Source organism: Alligator sinensis, unplaced genomic scaffold (assembly GCF_000455745.1).
Source record: "Alligator sinensis unplaced genomic scaffold, ASM45574v1 scaffold297_1, whole genome shotgun sequence".
Classification (NCBI taxonomy): Eukaryota; Metazoa; Chordata; order Crocodylia; family Alligatoridae; genus Alligator; species Alligator sinensis.
The window spans coordinates 5,799,009-5,818,211 of NW_005841848.1; the positions used below are offsets into that span (position 1 = coordinate 5,799,009).

Here is a 19,203-nt window from a genome sequence, read left to right on the forward strand (position 1 = left end):
GTGGTGTAAGGGAGGCTGGGGCCAGCACCTGAGCTGGCCCCAGCAGTCTTACCTGGGGTCTTGGGGGCCTTCTGTAGTTGAAGAAATGGCAACCCAAGTATATGGAGCCTGGCCAGCAGCTATAGTGTGGCTCTGGCCAGCCAGGCTCCAGTTTTGGGTGGTGCCCATTGCAGTCAAGTACACCACCTTGCTTTTTTTTTTGCTGCATTTTTTTTTAGATACTGAGAGTTACCAGTATCTAAATTTGCCTCCGTGCTGCAGCATGGAGAACCCATTCACATGCGCCATATGCATTTTGTGGCAACTCAAAAGCCTTTGAGGTGCTGCAAAGCACATGCACCCATTCATCTGGACACCCACTGAAGCCAAGCTTTTACTCTAGTAATTAAACATATGTACCAGTATTTTATCATTCCTGGGTTCTGGCTGGAACTAGAAGTGTCAAAAGGCTGCTTTTTTTTCTCTTTTAAAGTCCCCTAGCCAAAAGAGAAAGCAGAAATGTTAAGCTTAATGGGAAACCTTGTTCTCATTAGAGATTTCCATTCTATTTGGCAGACTAGAGACCTGGAAAATGAGAGACATGTCCAAATTATTTAATGTGTTTCTGAATTTAATTCATTTATTTAAAGTTTGTTTCACTAATTTTGACAGTAATGGTGGGGGCGGGGGGATCCCAACTGGCCTGTAATATCTCCAATATTAGCTTAGTCCAATTCGACATTGGAAATGGTGCTGTAGAAAGTGAGTGCCTCTAGACATATCTAAAGCCTCGCTCTGTTTAAGAAAATAAGACTAAAAGTAGGCAAGGTTATTTAGTATGAGCAAGCTTAATGCATCTCAGATGATCTTAAAAGAGACCACAACATCTTTCAGACATTTCAGATGCAAGAATCCTTCACTGCCCAGACAAGCTTTTTCTTAATATCATTTTTGTTTAATGGAGCAGGGTCCTGTTGTCATAGCAAAAGGGAGTAGGAGACTGTATATCACAAAGCTAGATAGGAAAGGAAAAGGCAAGGAACAAGTATAAAGCACACAAGTGAAGTCATGGGCTGCAGATGTTACAGTAAGATCTCGTTTGTGTCTTTCTTTGTATATTTTTAATGTATTGACTAGGGAGTTTTTTCAAAGGGAATTAACTAAACAGATTTTTTTAAAAAGGGAAAAGGAAGAGGGAAGCATGGAAGAGGTAGTGAGACTGATGTGAAGAAACCATGAACAACAAATAAGCAGAGGGGAAGAAACATCTAGAGTAAAAAATATAGAAAGCAGTTGGATGCTGAAGACATCATTGGCATATAACAGTCTGTGCCACGGCTGCTTACCTTACACCTGAAGGCTGAGTCATAGTGCTGCTGTTAAATGAGATTTATTAATGATATGCAAGATAAATCAAATCTCTTCTTTCATGCAAACATATGATGCACCTTGACTGTGTAACACAACATCTCCAAAAGTCGGGCAGCTTATTTGTCAGTTGTTTTAAAATGAATTCAACCATTACTGTGCTTGATTTTAGCATGTCATATTGAGCTGGCCTTTGCTTAAAGATATCAGAGATGAGTCACATTGCCTTGAACAATGAATTAGAAACTAAAACCTTACAAACTGAGTATGAAAATTGCTAACATAAAAGAACTGCAAATTACATTATAGCAAATTATAGTTGCTAGATTAGGAAAACAGAGTAATATGTATCTAAACAGAAATAAAAAGACACATAAGAATATTTTTTCTTCCCAATTTTGATTCATAATACAGTTCTAACTTGGCTGTACCCCCAACTTCTTGGAGTAATGTGTACTATGGAAATATGTTATATTTTAACGATACCTAAGTTTCTGTGTCAAAGACCCTAACACAGCAAATCATTCAATGAGACTAGGTACATATATAGAATATATATACATGTGAACAATTCAGGATTTGGCCCCATATGTATAAAGATGAAGTATTAATAGAACACATTTTTATTAAAAATATTTGAAAAAACCACAGTTAAATTTAAGAGACATTAGGGGGATTTTTCTTGTATTGGTTTTGTTTAGATTTTTAGAAAAGAAACAACACAGAGACCAACATTATTCTTAGTTTTAAATTTCATTGGAAGCCTGCTTTTTAATTTGTTTGGTTGAGCAATGGTAATTTATATTAAAGAAAACTAGGCGAACAGTGTCCCTGTCTTGATAATCTCCTGCTTCCTTCTGGGTTAGTTTGAAGGATCAGGGCATGAAATATTTTAGTCCTAATGTTTGGTGATAAAAATTCCAATTTCAAATATTTTAGTGAAGGAAAAAGAAGATGCACATGCTGATCCGGAAATTCAGCCTATGAAGGAAGATGATGGAACATTTGGTGAATACAGGTGAGCAACTGATGCATACTTTTCCTACTTGTCCCTTCTTATTTAGGAGTATTATATAATTTTTTTAAGATGGCACTCATTTTATCAATTTGAAATCACTACTCTGTCATGGGGAAAATGTCTTTGTAGTTAATGTTTTGCAGAATTAGGTGTAGCTCTAACTAAACTGTTAGAAGAAATTTTAAACACCATGGAACATGAACTGAAGGATTACAGTATTGTTAGCATATATTCCAGAGATGTAAAATTTGGATCCAGATTCAAATTCTGATCTCCCAGGGCTAAGGATATTTACATACAGATTTTAGTCTTAGGGCCAGCTTTAATTTTATCAAACATCAGATACATGAAAAATGATAGCATTTTTGCCATATCTCTTAATCCTTCAAGAGCTGTGTAACACACAGAGAAATACTTTGAATCGGAAACAAGGGAGGGAGGTAGCTGTGTTAGCCTGAAGTCAGGTGGAAGGCAGGGTAGAGATATACCTTCTGGACTGTCAGAAGTGCATGCACTTCTGTGAACCTAAAGCTTATGCATCTCTGATTTAGTTAGCTTATAAGGTGCACCTGTACCCGGCCTTCTGTTAGAATTGGGAACGTGCTTCATTCACTGGAAAGCAGGTTCTCAAAAGAAATGGCTACCCATACCAAAATCCAATGCATTAATACAGCTACTCCTCCCTTAATGTCATCATTACGTTCTTGAAAAATGCAACTTTAAGTGAAACGCTGTTAAGTGAATCCAGTTACGGCACAGTAGTTACCTGCTATCAGGCAGTGGCTAAACAACGTTATAACCGAACGTTGCACGACTTTAAACGAGTATGTTCTCTAATAGATTGGTGATGTAACAATGAAACAACGTTAATTGGGGTGATGTTAAGTGAGGAGTACCTGTAGTTAAAAGAAAGACATGAAGGAATATAATGAAATTAAAAACGCTCCTTTTGGAAGTTGAGTGCATAAGACAGTGGGCTGCATCAAAGCACAAGCTGTAATTTTTTAGTGTATCCTAAAGCTACTTCTTTATTGTAAAATTATTTAGCTGAATCTTCTCACAACACAAAAAACATTCATTAGACAAGTCCATTTAGAGTAATTATGAGTGGTGTAGCAGAATTTTGTAAAGCGTATTTTGATTTAATATTAAAATAGATTTGTTTTAGCTTGTGTGTGTGAGGTAATATGCTCATTATATTCTATTCCCATGTTAATTGCTGATTAAAATGCATTTTATTTTCCGTATGTAACCTGTTCTAGTGCATGAATATCTGTTTGTTTGAATAGTGTTCACTGTATTGCTGGGCTCTTTTTGCATAAATGGAACATACATTTTATCTATCTGAAATGAGCTATTTTTTACAATTCTGCATGCCAAAGAGCAATTTGTTTATTTCTGTGGATTTTACCAGTTTCCAATCTCTTATATTCATCAGTTCAGCACAAAAAAAACCTTTTTAAATGTGTTTGTTTTTAATTTTAAATGCACATTGGTTAATTTAGTTGAACTCCACTTATAAAAGTGAGAGACTGAAGGCATTGGGTGGAAACAGGTACAATGAAAACAGAGTAGTGTACCACTTCCCTATATAGCCCAGCCACCGTGCCTAAATTCTGATATGCACCCCTGCTTTGTATGCTTGGACCTTTATTTTATAGCAAAAACTGACATTCATGCAGAACTGTGCCAAGATACATGATTTGGACAGTGGTTAAATCTGAGAAAAGACCACTCAATCTCTGACCTGTACTGAAATGTACGTCTCCATATTTAAATGGCTTGTGCATTAATTTACAGAACCATCAAGTGCTTTGTTATTAAGTTGTTCATAATGCATATATTGTCAACCCTTTGTGTGGTGATTATACAGAATTACGTGGAGAACTTCCAGAGCTGTTCACAGGGAGTTTTGCAGTTAATTTACCATGCCGAAAACTCCTTTCTAAAATGTATTTATGTGCCGTTAGCCTATGATGGGCTTTCCTCTTTTTCTTTAGAGACAGGGCAGCTACAGCAACCAGTCAGATTGCAGAAGATGTTTTGGCACCCTCTTTGCAGCTCAGCATCACTGCAGCTAATCAGTTCCCAGTTTCAGGCCACCTCACACAGCACTGTTGGTGATGCAGTGCTTCTTTGAGGAAAAATGGTGTAGGTTTTTCCTTAAAAAAAAAATTCTAAGAATTTCGAGTATTTTGAACTTTTTTCATCACTTCAGGTCCATGTCTACGTGGACAATAAAGAAAAAGGACAAAGAAAGGAAAAAAAATTATATCTGTACCGTCAAATCTTCTGAAGCAGACCCTGGCTTTACCAAAGCAGCGTCTGTGAAATCTGAGCGATCCAACTTGTCCAGAAGGTCAGGAGTTCATTCCTCCAGGACCAGATCAGAGGCCTCCTTCTCCAGGAGAAGGGCTAGGCAGTCTTCAGAACTCTCAAGGGTTAGTTCTGTCTACACTTCCCTCTCCTGGGAGAAAAAGAAATCAGACAAATGGAAATCCAGGGATGACTCTAGACATCATGCTTCTCAGCAACAGATAATGGGGTCAGAAGAGGGCTCAGATACTCAGGCAGGACAGCATTCTCCCTTCCAACAACAGTCCAGCCAGGCCCAAGATCAGGGGTCTCTGGCAGGACAACCTTCCTCATTCCAGCGATGGTTTAGCCAAACTCCAGACTACAGCTCAGACACAGAAGATAACCAGTGTTCCCATCACAGGAAGGTAAGGCCTTCACATTTCTCTGAATCTGACAAAAATTCGCTAATGAGAGCTGTAATACTGCCTGAGATTACTACCATTTTAAAGGATGCACTGACTGTGGCCAGGCACAGAATGACCTCTTCTGCTCAGGCTGGACTTTTTCCTGTAAAGAATTCCAAAGCCACACACACAGCAGTTGCTCTGGTTCTTCCTGAAACATCTGAGGACCAATCTCAGATCTTAATGCGTGAAGGTATGGACAGTTTAAACGAGCTAGCGGTTTCTGATCTGGAGAAGTCTAAGGTTGACAGGGCATTTGAAGATGAATCACCCACTGAGGATGAGGAAGTCTCCCCTGAATCCTCTGTGGAGGAACAGGAGGACTCAGAGCCCACATGTAAATTTAACATGGAAAATCAGAATGATTTATTTAAGCAAATTAAGAGAGTGCTGAGGCTAAACCCCCCAAAATCTGAACAGCATTCAGAAGAACCACCTATCCTCTCTGAAGAGGACAGGGCCCTTCCCATCCACGTAGCGGTGGAGAAGCTGGTCTGTAGAACTTGGAATAATCCTGAGGCAATACATGAGGCCCCAACAGTTCTGCCTAAACTCTACCCAATTCCAGCGGATAAAGCTTCCTTATGGGGGGGACTTTACCCAAAATAGACTCTGCAGTGATCATTGGTGATGCCAAAACCTCTCTACCTACTCACATGACTACTAGCCCTAAAGATCCTATTGATAAAAAGGTTGAGTCAGCAATTAAGAAATCTTTCAAGTTAGCTGCAGCCCAACTTGGAGTGTCTATCTATTCTATCCATGCTTCCAGAGCCTTACTAATCTGGCTGGAAAAAGAACTATCCAGGAGCAAATCCAGAGCCCAGCAGAGAACACACAGTCTCTGTAGAATTGCTGCTAGTTTCATCCATGACGCAGCTGAGGATTCTCTCAGGCTTACAGTTAAAAATATGGCATGCCTCACAGTAGCCAGGAGGGACATCTGGTTATGCCCCTGGTCCTCAGAATTAGAACTAATGTGCCAACTGTTATCTTTGCCATACAAAGGAGGCATGTTATTTGGTGATCCCTTAGTCCAGGCTCTTAAGAGTTACTCAGAGCAAAAGCATTCTCTGCATTGTCAGAAAAAGAAAAGATCCTGCGCAAGCTCTTCATTTTTCTATTCTCGCAAATGCCAGACCACCTGCCGCTCTCCTCCAAAATATAAAGGGGGAAAAGGAATTTATTGGGGCTCTCGATCCTTTCCTGCGAACTACATAAAGGAGTCACATTTTCAAAGAGACAACAGATCCACCAAGAGGAATTTTCTGACTATATAATGCTGTTTCTCAGTGTTTCAGGAACCAGCATGGATGGAATTCTTTTAAATGCTCATCAAATGGACTCTGATACTAATGGCTGCATATATCATTTAATAGTCTGAATAGGTTTGAGGCCAGAATCTGTAGAAAAATCTTTTGTTCTTACTGAATTTCTTCTCCAGAGAAAAAAGCAGAAAACATCATCAACTCTGTCTTAGTTTTTATGAATTCAGGCTGCGATATTAAGCCTTAGTGAAGAAAGGAATCTGGGTGACTGCCTCTAGAATTAATTCTGAATTTCAGGTGGCCCAGTCAGTTTGTAAAAAAGAAAAATAATAATGTTGAATCGTCCCTAACGGTCATCAGGAAGTATACACAGTAAATTCATAGAATCCTTATTTATGCACATTATACTTGTATCTCAGTACTTACATTTTAATTCAACAGCATTTTCAGTATCATCCACTTCCACTGTTTCAGATTCTCTCATGTTATTCTCCAGGGTCATGGTGGAAGTGATTTTAAGAAAGTATAATCTTGTAGTTAGAGAACAGGCAGTTTCAAACAAGGTACAAATAATTCTTTTATCAGTTAATAGCTTCAGTGAAGTCACAGAAATCAGCTTTAAGAGGTTTGGGTGTCACATTCACGTTCTAGACTTCCTAGAACCTAGCACAGATGTAGTCTTAGACTTGATTCAGTTAAGTACTCGTCAGTTGTCACTTCCCCATCTGAGGGTACAGACTCTGTGCAGCCTTTATGAACTGGTTTAGCCTAGTAGTTTGTCAAACTATCCCTTTGCCGAGATCAGGAAGGCAATGGTACATAGTGACTGGAGATGCAAGCATACCTTGACTGTCACCTGTCACATAGGCTAGGGACAGACCTTACATAAACCAGTTTAAGTGATCAGAAACTGGTTTAAACCCATAACAGAACAGATGTTTAGTGCACATAAACCAGTTTAAAAATGGCTGAAACCAGTTTGAGATAAACCTGGTTGAATGTGGTATCAGACTTAGCTGATTTGGCTCAAACTGATTTATGCAATGTCTGTCCCAGACCCCTTCCTGGTTTAACATAAACCAGAGTCCCCCAGCATCCCAGGTGCTTTGCAGCACTGGGCAGGGCTCGCTGCTCCAGCCAGCAGGGCTATCCCTGCCCCTCTGCTCCCTAGGTGGATCTCTGGCAGAGATGGCAGGCACAGCAGCGTCTGCCTGGCTTCCCCTTGCACCCCCACCTCCCCATCACCACTTGCTGCTCAAGCAGGGATTCACCCCCTCCCCTCTCCTACAGCCCGGACTGTAGCCAGCATGTGGTATGCTAGCTAATGCTGAGAGGTATCTGTGTAAGGCAGACAAGACAAAGACAGACGGGACAGTGTCAACTTAGGGCTATTTTGGAGCTAATCAACAGGTAGCTGGTAATGTGCCTCTGTTACTTCCTTGGAAAAAGTTGTTTAAGAAGAGTTTGAACTAATGAGAGAGGCTTTTGTTTTCTTGATGGGCTGATAAATGTTCTGTTATCCACTCCCTGCTGGACTGGTCAGGAGCAGTGAGTTGGGGGGGGAGGGGTCCTTATCAGAGAGTTCTGCTGGGGCCTAGCCACGCCTCCCCCTCAGCTTAGCAGTATGGAAGGGAAGGAAGGGCTGCTCTAGCACCCCCCAGCTTCTAGGCTGAGCCACTGCAGGCATGTGCCTGCATTTTCTCAGTCCAGAGGTGATGTCTGTACAGGTACAAACCGATTCAGCCTAGTCAGGTTAGACTAACCTGCAGATTGAATCAATTCAGGCTCTGGGTTTTTGAATATCTGTCCCTAGGCATAGTAAAAGGGAAACTGATGAGTTCCTCCAAAAAGTCTATTTTCCTTTAATTGGCCAGTCTTGGAAGAAGACTAGGCCATTAAGTTATGGATAGACATCTTAACAAAGATACATGCAGCTGACCAGGAAATACCTGAAATAAATGACTCTTAGATTAATCTAAATTCAAAAACTATACAAGGAGCCTCTCATCTCAGTACAAAAGTACTGAAATTTTTCTGCTATATTCACTAGACAAGAAGGGCCAAACTTCTCTCCAAGGTAGAATATCCATTAATCAAAAGGAATTTTGTGTATTAGTAGACATGCTGATTCACAGTTGGGAGAAGTTATTTGTTACTCAGGACAAAAAAACATTTGCAAGATTGCTCAGACAGTTTTTCAAATCTTTCTGTTCCTTGGAACAAGAGATTTCTCCATGCATTTTCCCCAAATTCCAGTTCTGTAAAAGGTCCTCAGGAATATCAGGTAAAATAAGACTTAATGTAAAACTAATAATGCTAGTCCAGTCATGTCAGCATTATTTTTCAGAGAAATATCCTTTTGTTGCCTTTTCCTCAGCATCTTGACCCATTAAGGGTATTCTTCCCAGAATTCATGACTGGAGACTTGCTGGAAATGGTTCAGTCCATGAGCATAGGGATAATTAGATAATATTTACAATTTTCTTTTACTCTGGAGATTAGTCAATATAAAATTTACAATCTCTATTTCTTCTGTATTATAAGAAGATATGTATTTTTTTTATTTTCATTTTTTTCCAGAGGATCTTTTAAAGGTATGGGCCTCACCTTTCTCCAGCTTCAGCCTCTACAGGTTAGGTGGTAGTATCAAGTAATTTCCGGTGAGATCTTGTATCTGAATTAGTTTTCGCAGTGGCCCTGTTTTGTTCTCATTGATGTCCATGCTTCTTTTTAGGAGTCTTAATTTGGTCCTTAAACATCTGTGTCACCTTTGTTTAGAATCACTGCATTTGATTTCTCTGTTAGATATCTTTTTACCTTTCTAGTACCTGGAAGAGTCAGAGAGTTAGAAAGTGTCTCATTTAAACTACTCTGATTTTTTTCCCACAAGATCGAACTAAGAGTGTCTGCTTGCCTGGTATCAAATGCTTCATCCTGTTTTCATTTTGAACAAAAATTTAATCTTCCATTTTTTCCTGCTCCTGTCTGAACTAAAGGAAAAGCTCTGGATTGTTGAAATGCCAAGAAAACCATACGGACAAAATCCAAGACAGAACTTCATTGAGAACTTCATTGAGATCTATAATTTTATTTAGTTGAATTAAAAGGTAGTAAAATCTCTAAGATCTGCCCCACCTTCTGAATTGTTTTATACACTTAAAATATATGGGGAAACGTTTCTTATTCTTTCAACATCAAGCCAACTTGACAAGAGATCATGAGCAGAAGGAAAAATTACAAGTAATTTTTTCTAAGATACTTATAGCCAGTTATTATCCAGTCATTCCTGGATGTTAAAGTGAGTGTACAATAAAAGGAATTTGTTCTGTACAAATTTCATTTTCTGTGTCCTAAATCCAATAGTCTGGGCTGTCTTACCTAGCCAGTCTTATCAGTGGTACTGCAAGCAGTAATCATATTAGCAAAAGAAGTTGCATGTTACCAGCTAGATGTTACTAACAATATTTTGAGTTATTTTACATGGCCATAACTATGGAAGAACCTACTGGGAACTAATTGGCTAGTGAGCTGAATAAAGAATACAAAAATGTCTTCTGCATTCTGACTGGTTGCTGCATGTACCCATCTCTGGAGAGGAATAAGTGGCATATAGACAGAGACAAGGAGATTTGCAGGTAAAACAATCCTTGCTTTTTTAGCTGTGATGAACATGTGAAGCTTTTTTATGCATTCAGGATACATACTCAGTTTTCCTCCACTGTTCTTACATTCACTGCAGTTATGTTGTTCATTGTCACATAACCACAAGCTGCAAGTTTGCTATTTGTTTCTTGAAACCAAGAGGACAAAGAACAGGGTTTTGATATTTTGTAATAACAGTATTAATGAGCAATATCATTTCATGCAAGATATTTAATTAGTATTAGGCTTTCTTAACAAACTGCCGTTCCTAAACAGCTAGTATTTAAAATTTGGTTTTAGACTTAACAGCATAGCACCATCATCTCAGTGCAAAATCCATCCATATTCACATCTGAAACTTTGTTCCTAGTAGTTACTGTCTCAATGTTATTTATGTTAATTCTACATGCTACATGTGCAAAATATTTCAAAATACTGGTTTTACATTTCAACTGTATTTTTTCCAATAAACTAGTATTTTTTAACAAAATATTGCACCAGGTAAGTATACGTCAGTGAACAAAACTATTGAATGAAACAATCACTTGATCTGTTGTGGTTGTGTTTTGAAATAGTGTAATACATCTTCATCAATATGAGCAAGCCTCATAGATACTGTGTCAGAATTTCTGGCTTTAATGATATGCTTTGCAGTAAATTCTTTGCAAAAAATTATTAAATAATCTAAAGCCAATATTCTACAGCTCTTTGGGCTTCAGCATTTATAATAAAGCAATTCCACTGTTTTCCACAATATGCTTCTTGGCAACACATTGAAAACTCATTCATTTCCCAGAGCACCAGGGTCCTTTCTCTGTTTTGCACCCCCGGGGATACAGAAGTACTGCACAAAATGTGTCCTCATTCTCTGTCTACTCCTTCATCCCCCTCTTTTTCCTCCTTCATTTCTTCCTTCTTTTTCACTTTCTCTCCCTTCCTCCAAAATGTTGTATTCACCTAAGCACGAATTCATCGTCATAATTCAGGTTGATTACAAAAATACATTGTTTATGCTTTCCCTTCCCAAATGAGGAGTGGAAAGTACCCTGGGTAACCCAACTTTTTATGACTGTCAGACCATTGGGAGAACTTTCTGTACTTTTATGGTGCAAAAAGGGAGGGAATCCCCTTGCCCAGATTTGATTTTTGCATATGCTGTAACTGTGCACTCACGCCAGTGTCCACCTCCATGCAGGTACACTCTTGTGTCAATCTGCAGTTGTGTTTGTTTGTTTTTTAATTATACAGACAGTAGAATCTGCATCCTTACTAGCATATAGAAAAATCACAGACACAATGCAACCAACTGTGTAAGTATTCTTTCATTATTTAGATAATAAATACCTTTTTGTTAAAAAAAAAAATAAAAACAAAAGATAATATGGGTACAATTATATAAATATATGTTCCTTTTTCTAAATTATAAGTTAAAATTCTTCTTTGAATTGGAATGAGGTCAGTACTTGTATGACATGCAGATATTCCTAATACAGTAATAAAATAGATCTTATTTACTGCATGTTCCAAAGTAATGAACTGCTGTTTATAAGTCACATTTTGAATAATACATACAGAATTTCTTCATTTAATCCAAATATTTTGCGATTATGGAATCTTAATTTTAAAAAGTGCTCTAGTGGGATATGAAATATTAGATAGTTCCCTTAACATTTCCTTTGCTTCATTCTGGACTGGACAGTGTAAAATTCTGAGATCCCACCAGTATTACTCATTATCAGTTGTCATCCCCCAAATAAATATAAAGCAAAAAAAAAAAATTAAGTCTCTAAGAAATATTTAAGCTCCCTGTAACATAGCTCACAAAATATTTGGATCTGTAGATTGGGTAATATTCTTGGTAAGAGTTTACTGTTTCTCAGGGTAAGAATTAAAATAATCTTACTCTGTACAGGGCAAAACTTTCAAATGATTTCTGTTCTCTTTTCTTGAAAAGAAAATTGTCATTATTTCACCATTGTTAGGTTGGATAGGGTCCTCTGACTTGGTGTATTTAACATTATCTTTAATGTTTCACTGTGTAAAACATAACACAGGTACAATTTGACAGCATTTTAAAGCATTTGTTACGTGAAATCTTGAAAATATTGCAGCTGACACGATATAAATGTTAGCCAAGATTTTCAAAACTGTGTGCTGAAAGTTACGGCACATATTCATCATGTTCCAAAAATCAGGACCCAATAAAGAAACTATAGATGAGTATCCAATAATTGAGGGATTCAGTATTACTTATCATTCTTTTTATGTTAAGATATAATTATATGTTTAAGCCAAGTGCCTGAAATCAGTGGGGACTACTCAGTAAGGTGCCTAAGTTTCAGACACCCATAGTTGTACAACTTGACAGGTATACCTTCTGGGACAATACTTTAATAAGACAACATACCTACAGAAATTATTCACCATATCTTATTGTTTCTTACTGTTAGACACAGTACTAAATACACAGGCATAAATTTGTTTAAAGTATCCTTTACTGTGATGACTCAGTAACAAGAAAAACAAATGACCAAGTATGCATACTTCATTGAGAACTTCAGAAAAGCATATAGCATTTTCTGATTGATTACCCTGATTTTATAAGTATTTCTGAAATATCTGTAGTGTTATAATGTGCACCATTGATTTTTATTTTGTTTAACCCTGGTATTTTGTAATTGTAAATGTGTTTTTTGTATTGCATCATGTCAAAAGGTTAAATTAAATTCTGTTTTATTATACTCTAAATATAAATGTATCTGAATATAAGGAAACAGACTGGTTATACATTACTGAAGCAAACGTCATTCCTCATGATATCCCTTTGTTCTTGAACATTATATGCTAAATGTGCAACCAAAATTTTGTAGGTTCTCATTTTGAATTTATGAAACATAAATTTAGAAATTCTTTGACCTGCTTTATACTAGTTCAGGTGCAGCATAGACATAGATTACTCATGACTATACTTCTGTGACATGCGTGTTCCTCTGACTCAGCCCTTATAGATCACTTGCAACTTACCACGTTTCAAACTTTTCTATCTTCCTTGTCACATGTCTTTGCAAGGAGTTATAGCATTATTTCTTCAAAATTAAAGCTTTACCTGGAGATATGAGGTTGGATTTGCTGACTTTGGATTTGTAACTTGCATTTGTATATATGCCTGGCATTTAGAAAATGATGCAGCCATGTTGTTTAATACTGCCCACAGTGTTACTCAGAAGTAATGCATTTTCCCCTCCCTTTTTCACCTTGTACATTATAATGACGTGAAAACAATGAACATAGCTACTTATTGTTAGTTGACAAGGACACACAAGTTTTAATAAAGTTAAATGTACCATTCCTTTCTCATCCTGATAAATATAATGCCCTTCCATAAACACACCTCTTCACAGAGAGTCAACAAGAAACAACTCAGGATGTCGGTAGTGTCTCTAACCTTAGGCATCTGCGTACTTCAATTATAATTCTGATTATGTGAATAGGCCAACTCTTCACATTTTGGAACAGAACTCATGTAACTGTTAACCTGTTATGTCACAATCAAAGCCAACAAGATGAAACTTGTGATGTGAACATCTGAGTAACCACCAAATATAAGTAGGATATAGTTTTGCACCTCTTTTCTCCTTCTGTGTATGTGTATAACAATGGATGTAACCATGATAACAAAGGTCATGTATTAGAGATAACAGATTTTCTTACGATCTAACCATTTGGGATGTTACAGAACTCAGAGGAGGTGAGAATGTAAAAAGTAGCTGTTTAATAGAAAAATGATTTCATGAATTTCTATTGATGGTAAAACTTTTTTCATTAGGATTTTAATCAACAATGCAGAATCAATGTAACCACTCTTGTGCATGCTGTATAGCACATTCTTGGGTATTATAGTTATACAAAAATATTTCTTTAAACAAGAATAGAGAACAGACACTGGAAACAGCTGAAGCTATGGCTCTTAAGCTTTGTTTATAGACATGGGAAATTTAAAAATGTGTAAATTGAGATTGATGGGAAAGCAAAGTATAATGCATCCCATGTTACTTGTTCAGTATTATAGCCCACGGGCCAGTGAAAGTTGGGGACCACTGCAGTAAAGCATTTGCTAGCAGAAAGTGTGCAGCTGACTATATATCCAGTTTTAGCAAACCAGTCTATGATAATGTTGTACAGTGTTATTTTTTTTTCCTGATATTCTACATCAGTTTCCTTGTTTTTTTCCCATAAGTCTGGAGTCCTTAAGTAAAAATCAACACATTTGCCAACCTTTTCTGTACTCTATATGAATATGGGTTCAAGTATTTCTCCTATATGTGTACATCAGATACTGGCATCCAAATGTACAGCCAACATCTATAGTTAATGAGTGGGAAACCACACACTGAAATCCTACTTCAAGGTCACCCCCAGTCAAGTTAGGAGAAAGGAAAGCCAAATGTAAACACATCATAGAAAAATCTATTGCATTAAGTGTAGACCTCACTATGTTACAAAGTCAAGGGTGGAACAGGCAGGTTGACCCAGTAATCTGTGAAAGCACATGTTTATGTATTCATGCACATACTAGATTATGTGAGCAAAGTATTTCTAAGCTCTCTAGCATGCTCTTAACTTCCCAGTGTTAGCAGATTAAGGTGAGCCATTTCTTCAACTGAGTATATTGAATGTTTTAACAATTTTAAGCTTAAGCTCATATTTAAAAATACTGTTCACTATCAGGATATGGACTCTGCTTTTCTTCTTAGGCTATTTTCATTTGTTTCTTCTGCACCCTTTTAATGGAATATATAGGTCTCTTGAAAGGTAAGGTTGAAAATTGCAAGTCTGGCCTGCACAATATAACAAAAGATTCGAAATGCAGCACATACGCATTTTTTTTCTTTTTTACTAGTGAAAAGAACAGTCTGTTTCATTGAACTAAATTCATGCTTCATTCATATTCAAGCAATAAAGAATTAAGAAGTTTAACAGATTAACTTCACAGTACACCATAAGCTTCTTTTTGAAGAACAAAGAATTTGTTTTTATTTATAACTTTACAACCCCCCTTTTTAATGCTTGCACTTCTCTCTAAATTGTGTCCAAATTAGCAGCACAAAGCTTATCATGAAAAGCCATGCACGATGGAAAAAAACACTTCCTCTACTGAAGACATCCTCTGTTTAAACCATTACTGCACCATATAGTCATGTCAGTTACATCAGATTAATTTGCCCCTACAGTTTGATTGGGTTTCCTAAGGGGATTGTAGGGCTGCATATATGTTTTTGAAAAATCTGCATGCGTGGTTGTTTTGCTTTTATAAAATATGTGTCTATTAATTATTTTCGTTTCCCTTTTATTTTCAGTGATGCAGAGGACCATAAGCCTCTAAAAAAAGGAAGCCGGACACCTTCAGACAGGACTGTGAAAAAGGAAGACAGTGATGATAGTTTAGTTGACTATGGAGAAGGTGTAAATGGTCAGTTCAATGAAGATGGCTCATTTATTGGACAATACAGTGGTAAAAAAGAGAAAGAACCTGCAGAAGGAAATGAAAGTTCTGAGGCTCCTTCTCCTGTCAATGCCATGAATTCATTTGTTTAATCAAAGAACTCAATTCCCTTACTACAGTATCTTCCATTACATTTAAAACACTTGTACATCCTCCTCATACATGAACATGAAGGTAAACAAGCTCCTCACTACAAGATGTTTATGCTATGAGAACATGTAGGTCAATACAGTTGTCCAGTATAACAATATGCTATTATGTATCAAAGTGAAAAACTTAAACTTTATTCAGACCGTGAGTATTTTTACTTTTTTAAAGGAATTGACACACACAAAAAGTAATATAACATCAACAGAATGTTCTTTCCTATTAAAATTACAGTATGATGCATGAAAAAATACCACCCATTTCACAGATAAACCTGTGTATGCTATCAAAACATGGTTTGATACTTTGTTATGCAGTCCTCAGCTGAATCCCTGCATATAAATTCCGTTTTCATTGTCAGAGTGTTATAGTAGTATTATATAGAACTTCAATGTCTTTGTGGACATTGTCGTGAAATTGGTGACTTAATGTCTAGATATCATATGTCTTTTTGCAAGACAGTTAGGAACAGTATGTACAGTATATAATTGCTAAATGATTTAAGTATGACACTTGCATTTGCTGATGCTTAATGAGACCCTGTTTTCTGCTCTTTGCTCCTATTACTTTATAGCTTTTAATCTATCAAGTATTACAGCAGTACAGTGTTCTATTTTTACATCATATATATGTTGGATTGATTTTAGGGCATAAAACATTATGCATTGCAATGCATTTTGGAATTTGTACAGTCACTGAAGTGAAACTTTAAAATGAGAGAAAATATTCCAAAAACACAGGGCAAAATACATTCAGTGCCTTTATACAATATGCATTCCATAATGCACTGTACTACTAAAGAAGTTGGTGCAGTAAACTGTGATTAGTGAACTATCATTGCCAAACAAAGTAACTTGGTAAAAAGCAGAGATTTTATGAAACTGTTGTGCTGAAAATGGAAGGTTTTTTTTTTCTTATGTCACAAATCACAGCATGATCTTATTGTTTTTTTCTTTGAAGATAAAATAACAGCTTTGTAGACACTTAGAGCACAACATGCTTTCATGGCCTTACACAGTTTATACAGAAATGCTGAATTCAGATGCTTTACTAATGCAGCAATCCATGCGACTTTCTTATAAATTGTTAAAAAGTACCATGCCAGGAACAGCACATTCCGCTCCAACTCACTGCTTCACCAGTGTAGCAGTTTGGAAATTATCTACAATGTGAAGCAATGTATGGATTACCACTCAGAACTACAGAATCAAGGAATCTGACAAGTGCTAACAAGGTTTAGTGGTAAAGTATTACAGCTATCAGTTACAAAATGATTCTCTCTCACACTATATCAATCAAATGATTTACCTCCAAATATGAAATTTTATAACAACCTATGGTTGAAGGAATGCTCAGTTTCATTTGCCAATAAATTGGTTTTTCATAACTTGCATCAAGTTTAATTTTAAGTAAGCTTTTTATATGTAGATATTTTGTTGAATTTGTAAATACACTGAAAATGTAGATGCTATATGCTTCTAGGTGTTACAAACAAATAAAACAAACAAAAAAAGCTTATGTTGTACTGTGTAAGAAGTACTGTAGCCAATGGAGTGCATGGTATTTTAAAGCATCTACTTTAATACATATATTTTTTGCTGTGAAAATGAAATAGTGAACTGTTCCACTTACTAACTGCAGATTTCTAGATAATACTTTCAGAGCTTGTGCCAGTGCATTACATTAAACCATAGCACACCTTGCAGCTTTTATGTATGTACTGTAGGTAAAGCACAATTGAGATAATCACAAATGGAAGTTGGCCATACAAGCACCATTAAACTTTCCACAGATCCATTTCCTAATACAAATGCAAACAACAAAACAAAAAGAGCTCTACAACACTCTTTATAAAGCACAAAGAGAAAAGTTTCTTAATAATGTTTGCCAATTGGCATTGGTAACAGAGAAATATAATTTTACTCTTCAATTGTAGATGCTGAATTATCTTTGCATGTGAGGGTACACACACAGGCTTACTTCTGTAATAGTGCAACATATTTTGTATTAAAAATAAATGTGGTTTTAAAATTTCATTGATGTTTGGTCTGTTTACAACAGTAGTTAAATTTAACATGATTTACTACACAATTAAGAACGTTCAAACTGAAAAACTGGGCACCTTCATGTCAGAATGAATGGCAAACTAGAGCATTGTCACATTGTTCTTTATGTAACTAAAAAGTGTGAATCAAGGACTGATCCAGTCTTACTGTAATCAATTTTTTTTTTACTGCTTTCTCTCTATGGATGCATTATTTAGTCAAAACTGAGGACATGGTGCAAAAGGTAAGATCATCCAACTTTCTATCACTTTCCTGCATCCTCCCCCCTCCAAAAAGAAGCACAATTCTCAATTACATGGGACGGTATTTTCCAAATTAAGAGCCTGAAGGTAGGCTTCTTCATCCATAATTAGATTCCTAAAGAAATTACCTGTTTTCTAAAAGAGACAAACACTCAACAAGTCTTGTTGACTACTGAAAGCCAATCAGTTTTGAGTAGAATAATGGACAAATTCCATGAAATAACTATCATATCTGATCTAGTTTGAATTTGGATGGAAAGAGGTTAGACAGGTGACTGCCTAGTGCAAATTCAGTTGTTATAGAGAAAGGAGATCCAGCTAGGGATTTCATGAGATACAAGTGCCACAGGAAATAACTACCCTTAATTTGATATTTGTTCAGGGTAATTTGAAAGAATTATTCTGCTATTGAGCCATAAGCCATTTTACCAGTCCCCCAAGTCAGACTTCAGCATATCTACATTATCATTGTTCTGGCACCTACAAGACAGAATTCATGAATACATATTTGTCGCAGAGTACCTCGATGCTCTGCTCCTAGAGAGGAGAAACTGCCAGGGAGAGAGACAGAGCCCTGGCAGGTCATAACAAGCCCAGCTGAGTGTTGCCAGGGTAACGAGCCCAGCTGCAGGTTGCCTGGGCAACTAAGGAGAGCCAGCTGCCTGTAGGAGGCAGGGCCTGGCCCTTATAAAGCCCAGGGCTGAGGCTAGGCTGGCAGTTCCCTGCCAGCAGCCGGAGAGGCAGGAGCTCCCTCAGCCAAGCTATGGGAAGAAGCCTGACTTGCAAGTACAGCTTACTATAGCCCTGAGAGGATTGGGCACTATGGTTTAGCCAGGAGGCTTTATGTTTGTGTTACAGCCAGGAGGCTCTAGTTTATGTTTGGCTTACATATTATACCGGAGGTTTGGGTGAGGCTGTAGGGGTTGGAGGGGGCCTCATAGCGGGGGCTCACGGTAAAGTGGGGCCCCCGGCACCACTGAGGGCGCACTAGGCCCTGAGAGTTGCAGGGCAGAGTTGTGGGGTCAGCTAAGCTCAGAGAAGAGCGGCTGAACCTCATAGGGACCCCAGAGGTGTGGGGCCCCTGAACGCAACCAGTGGCTTGCGGGCGGGGAACAGACCCCGGGTTGTATGTGGGGTATGTAGACCCCAGCCCCAGAGAGGGGCAGCTATGAGATGCCCCAGAGGGGGCATGACGAGCCCCAGAAGAG

General features: G+C 37.5%; 1 protein-coding gene across 3 annotated transcripts in view; it reads left to right on the plus strand.

Annotated features, from left to right (window-relative positions):
• The window catches only part of NRCAM (neuronal cell adhesion molecule), a 153,750-nt gene extending 136,045 nt beyond the window's left edge, over positions 1-17,705 (plus strand). For 2 of the 3 annotated variants that reach the window (XM_025208975.1, XM_025208982.1), the window contains 2 exons: positions 2,287-2,365; positions 15,395-17,705. In XM_025208975.1, coding sequence (XP_025064760.1) covers positions 2,287-2,365; positions 15,395-15,632 — 317 coding nt within the window. In that variant the 3' untranslated portion in view covers positions 15,633-17,705. Of the gene's footprint in view, positions 1-2,286; positions 2,366-4,583; positions 7,323-15,394 lie in introns of those variants that run through there. The other variant, XM_025208970.1, reaches the window with a different exon arrangement.
• Positions 17,706-19,203: the final 1,498 nt, after the last annotated feature.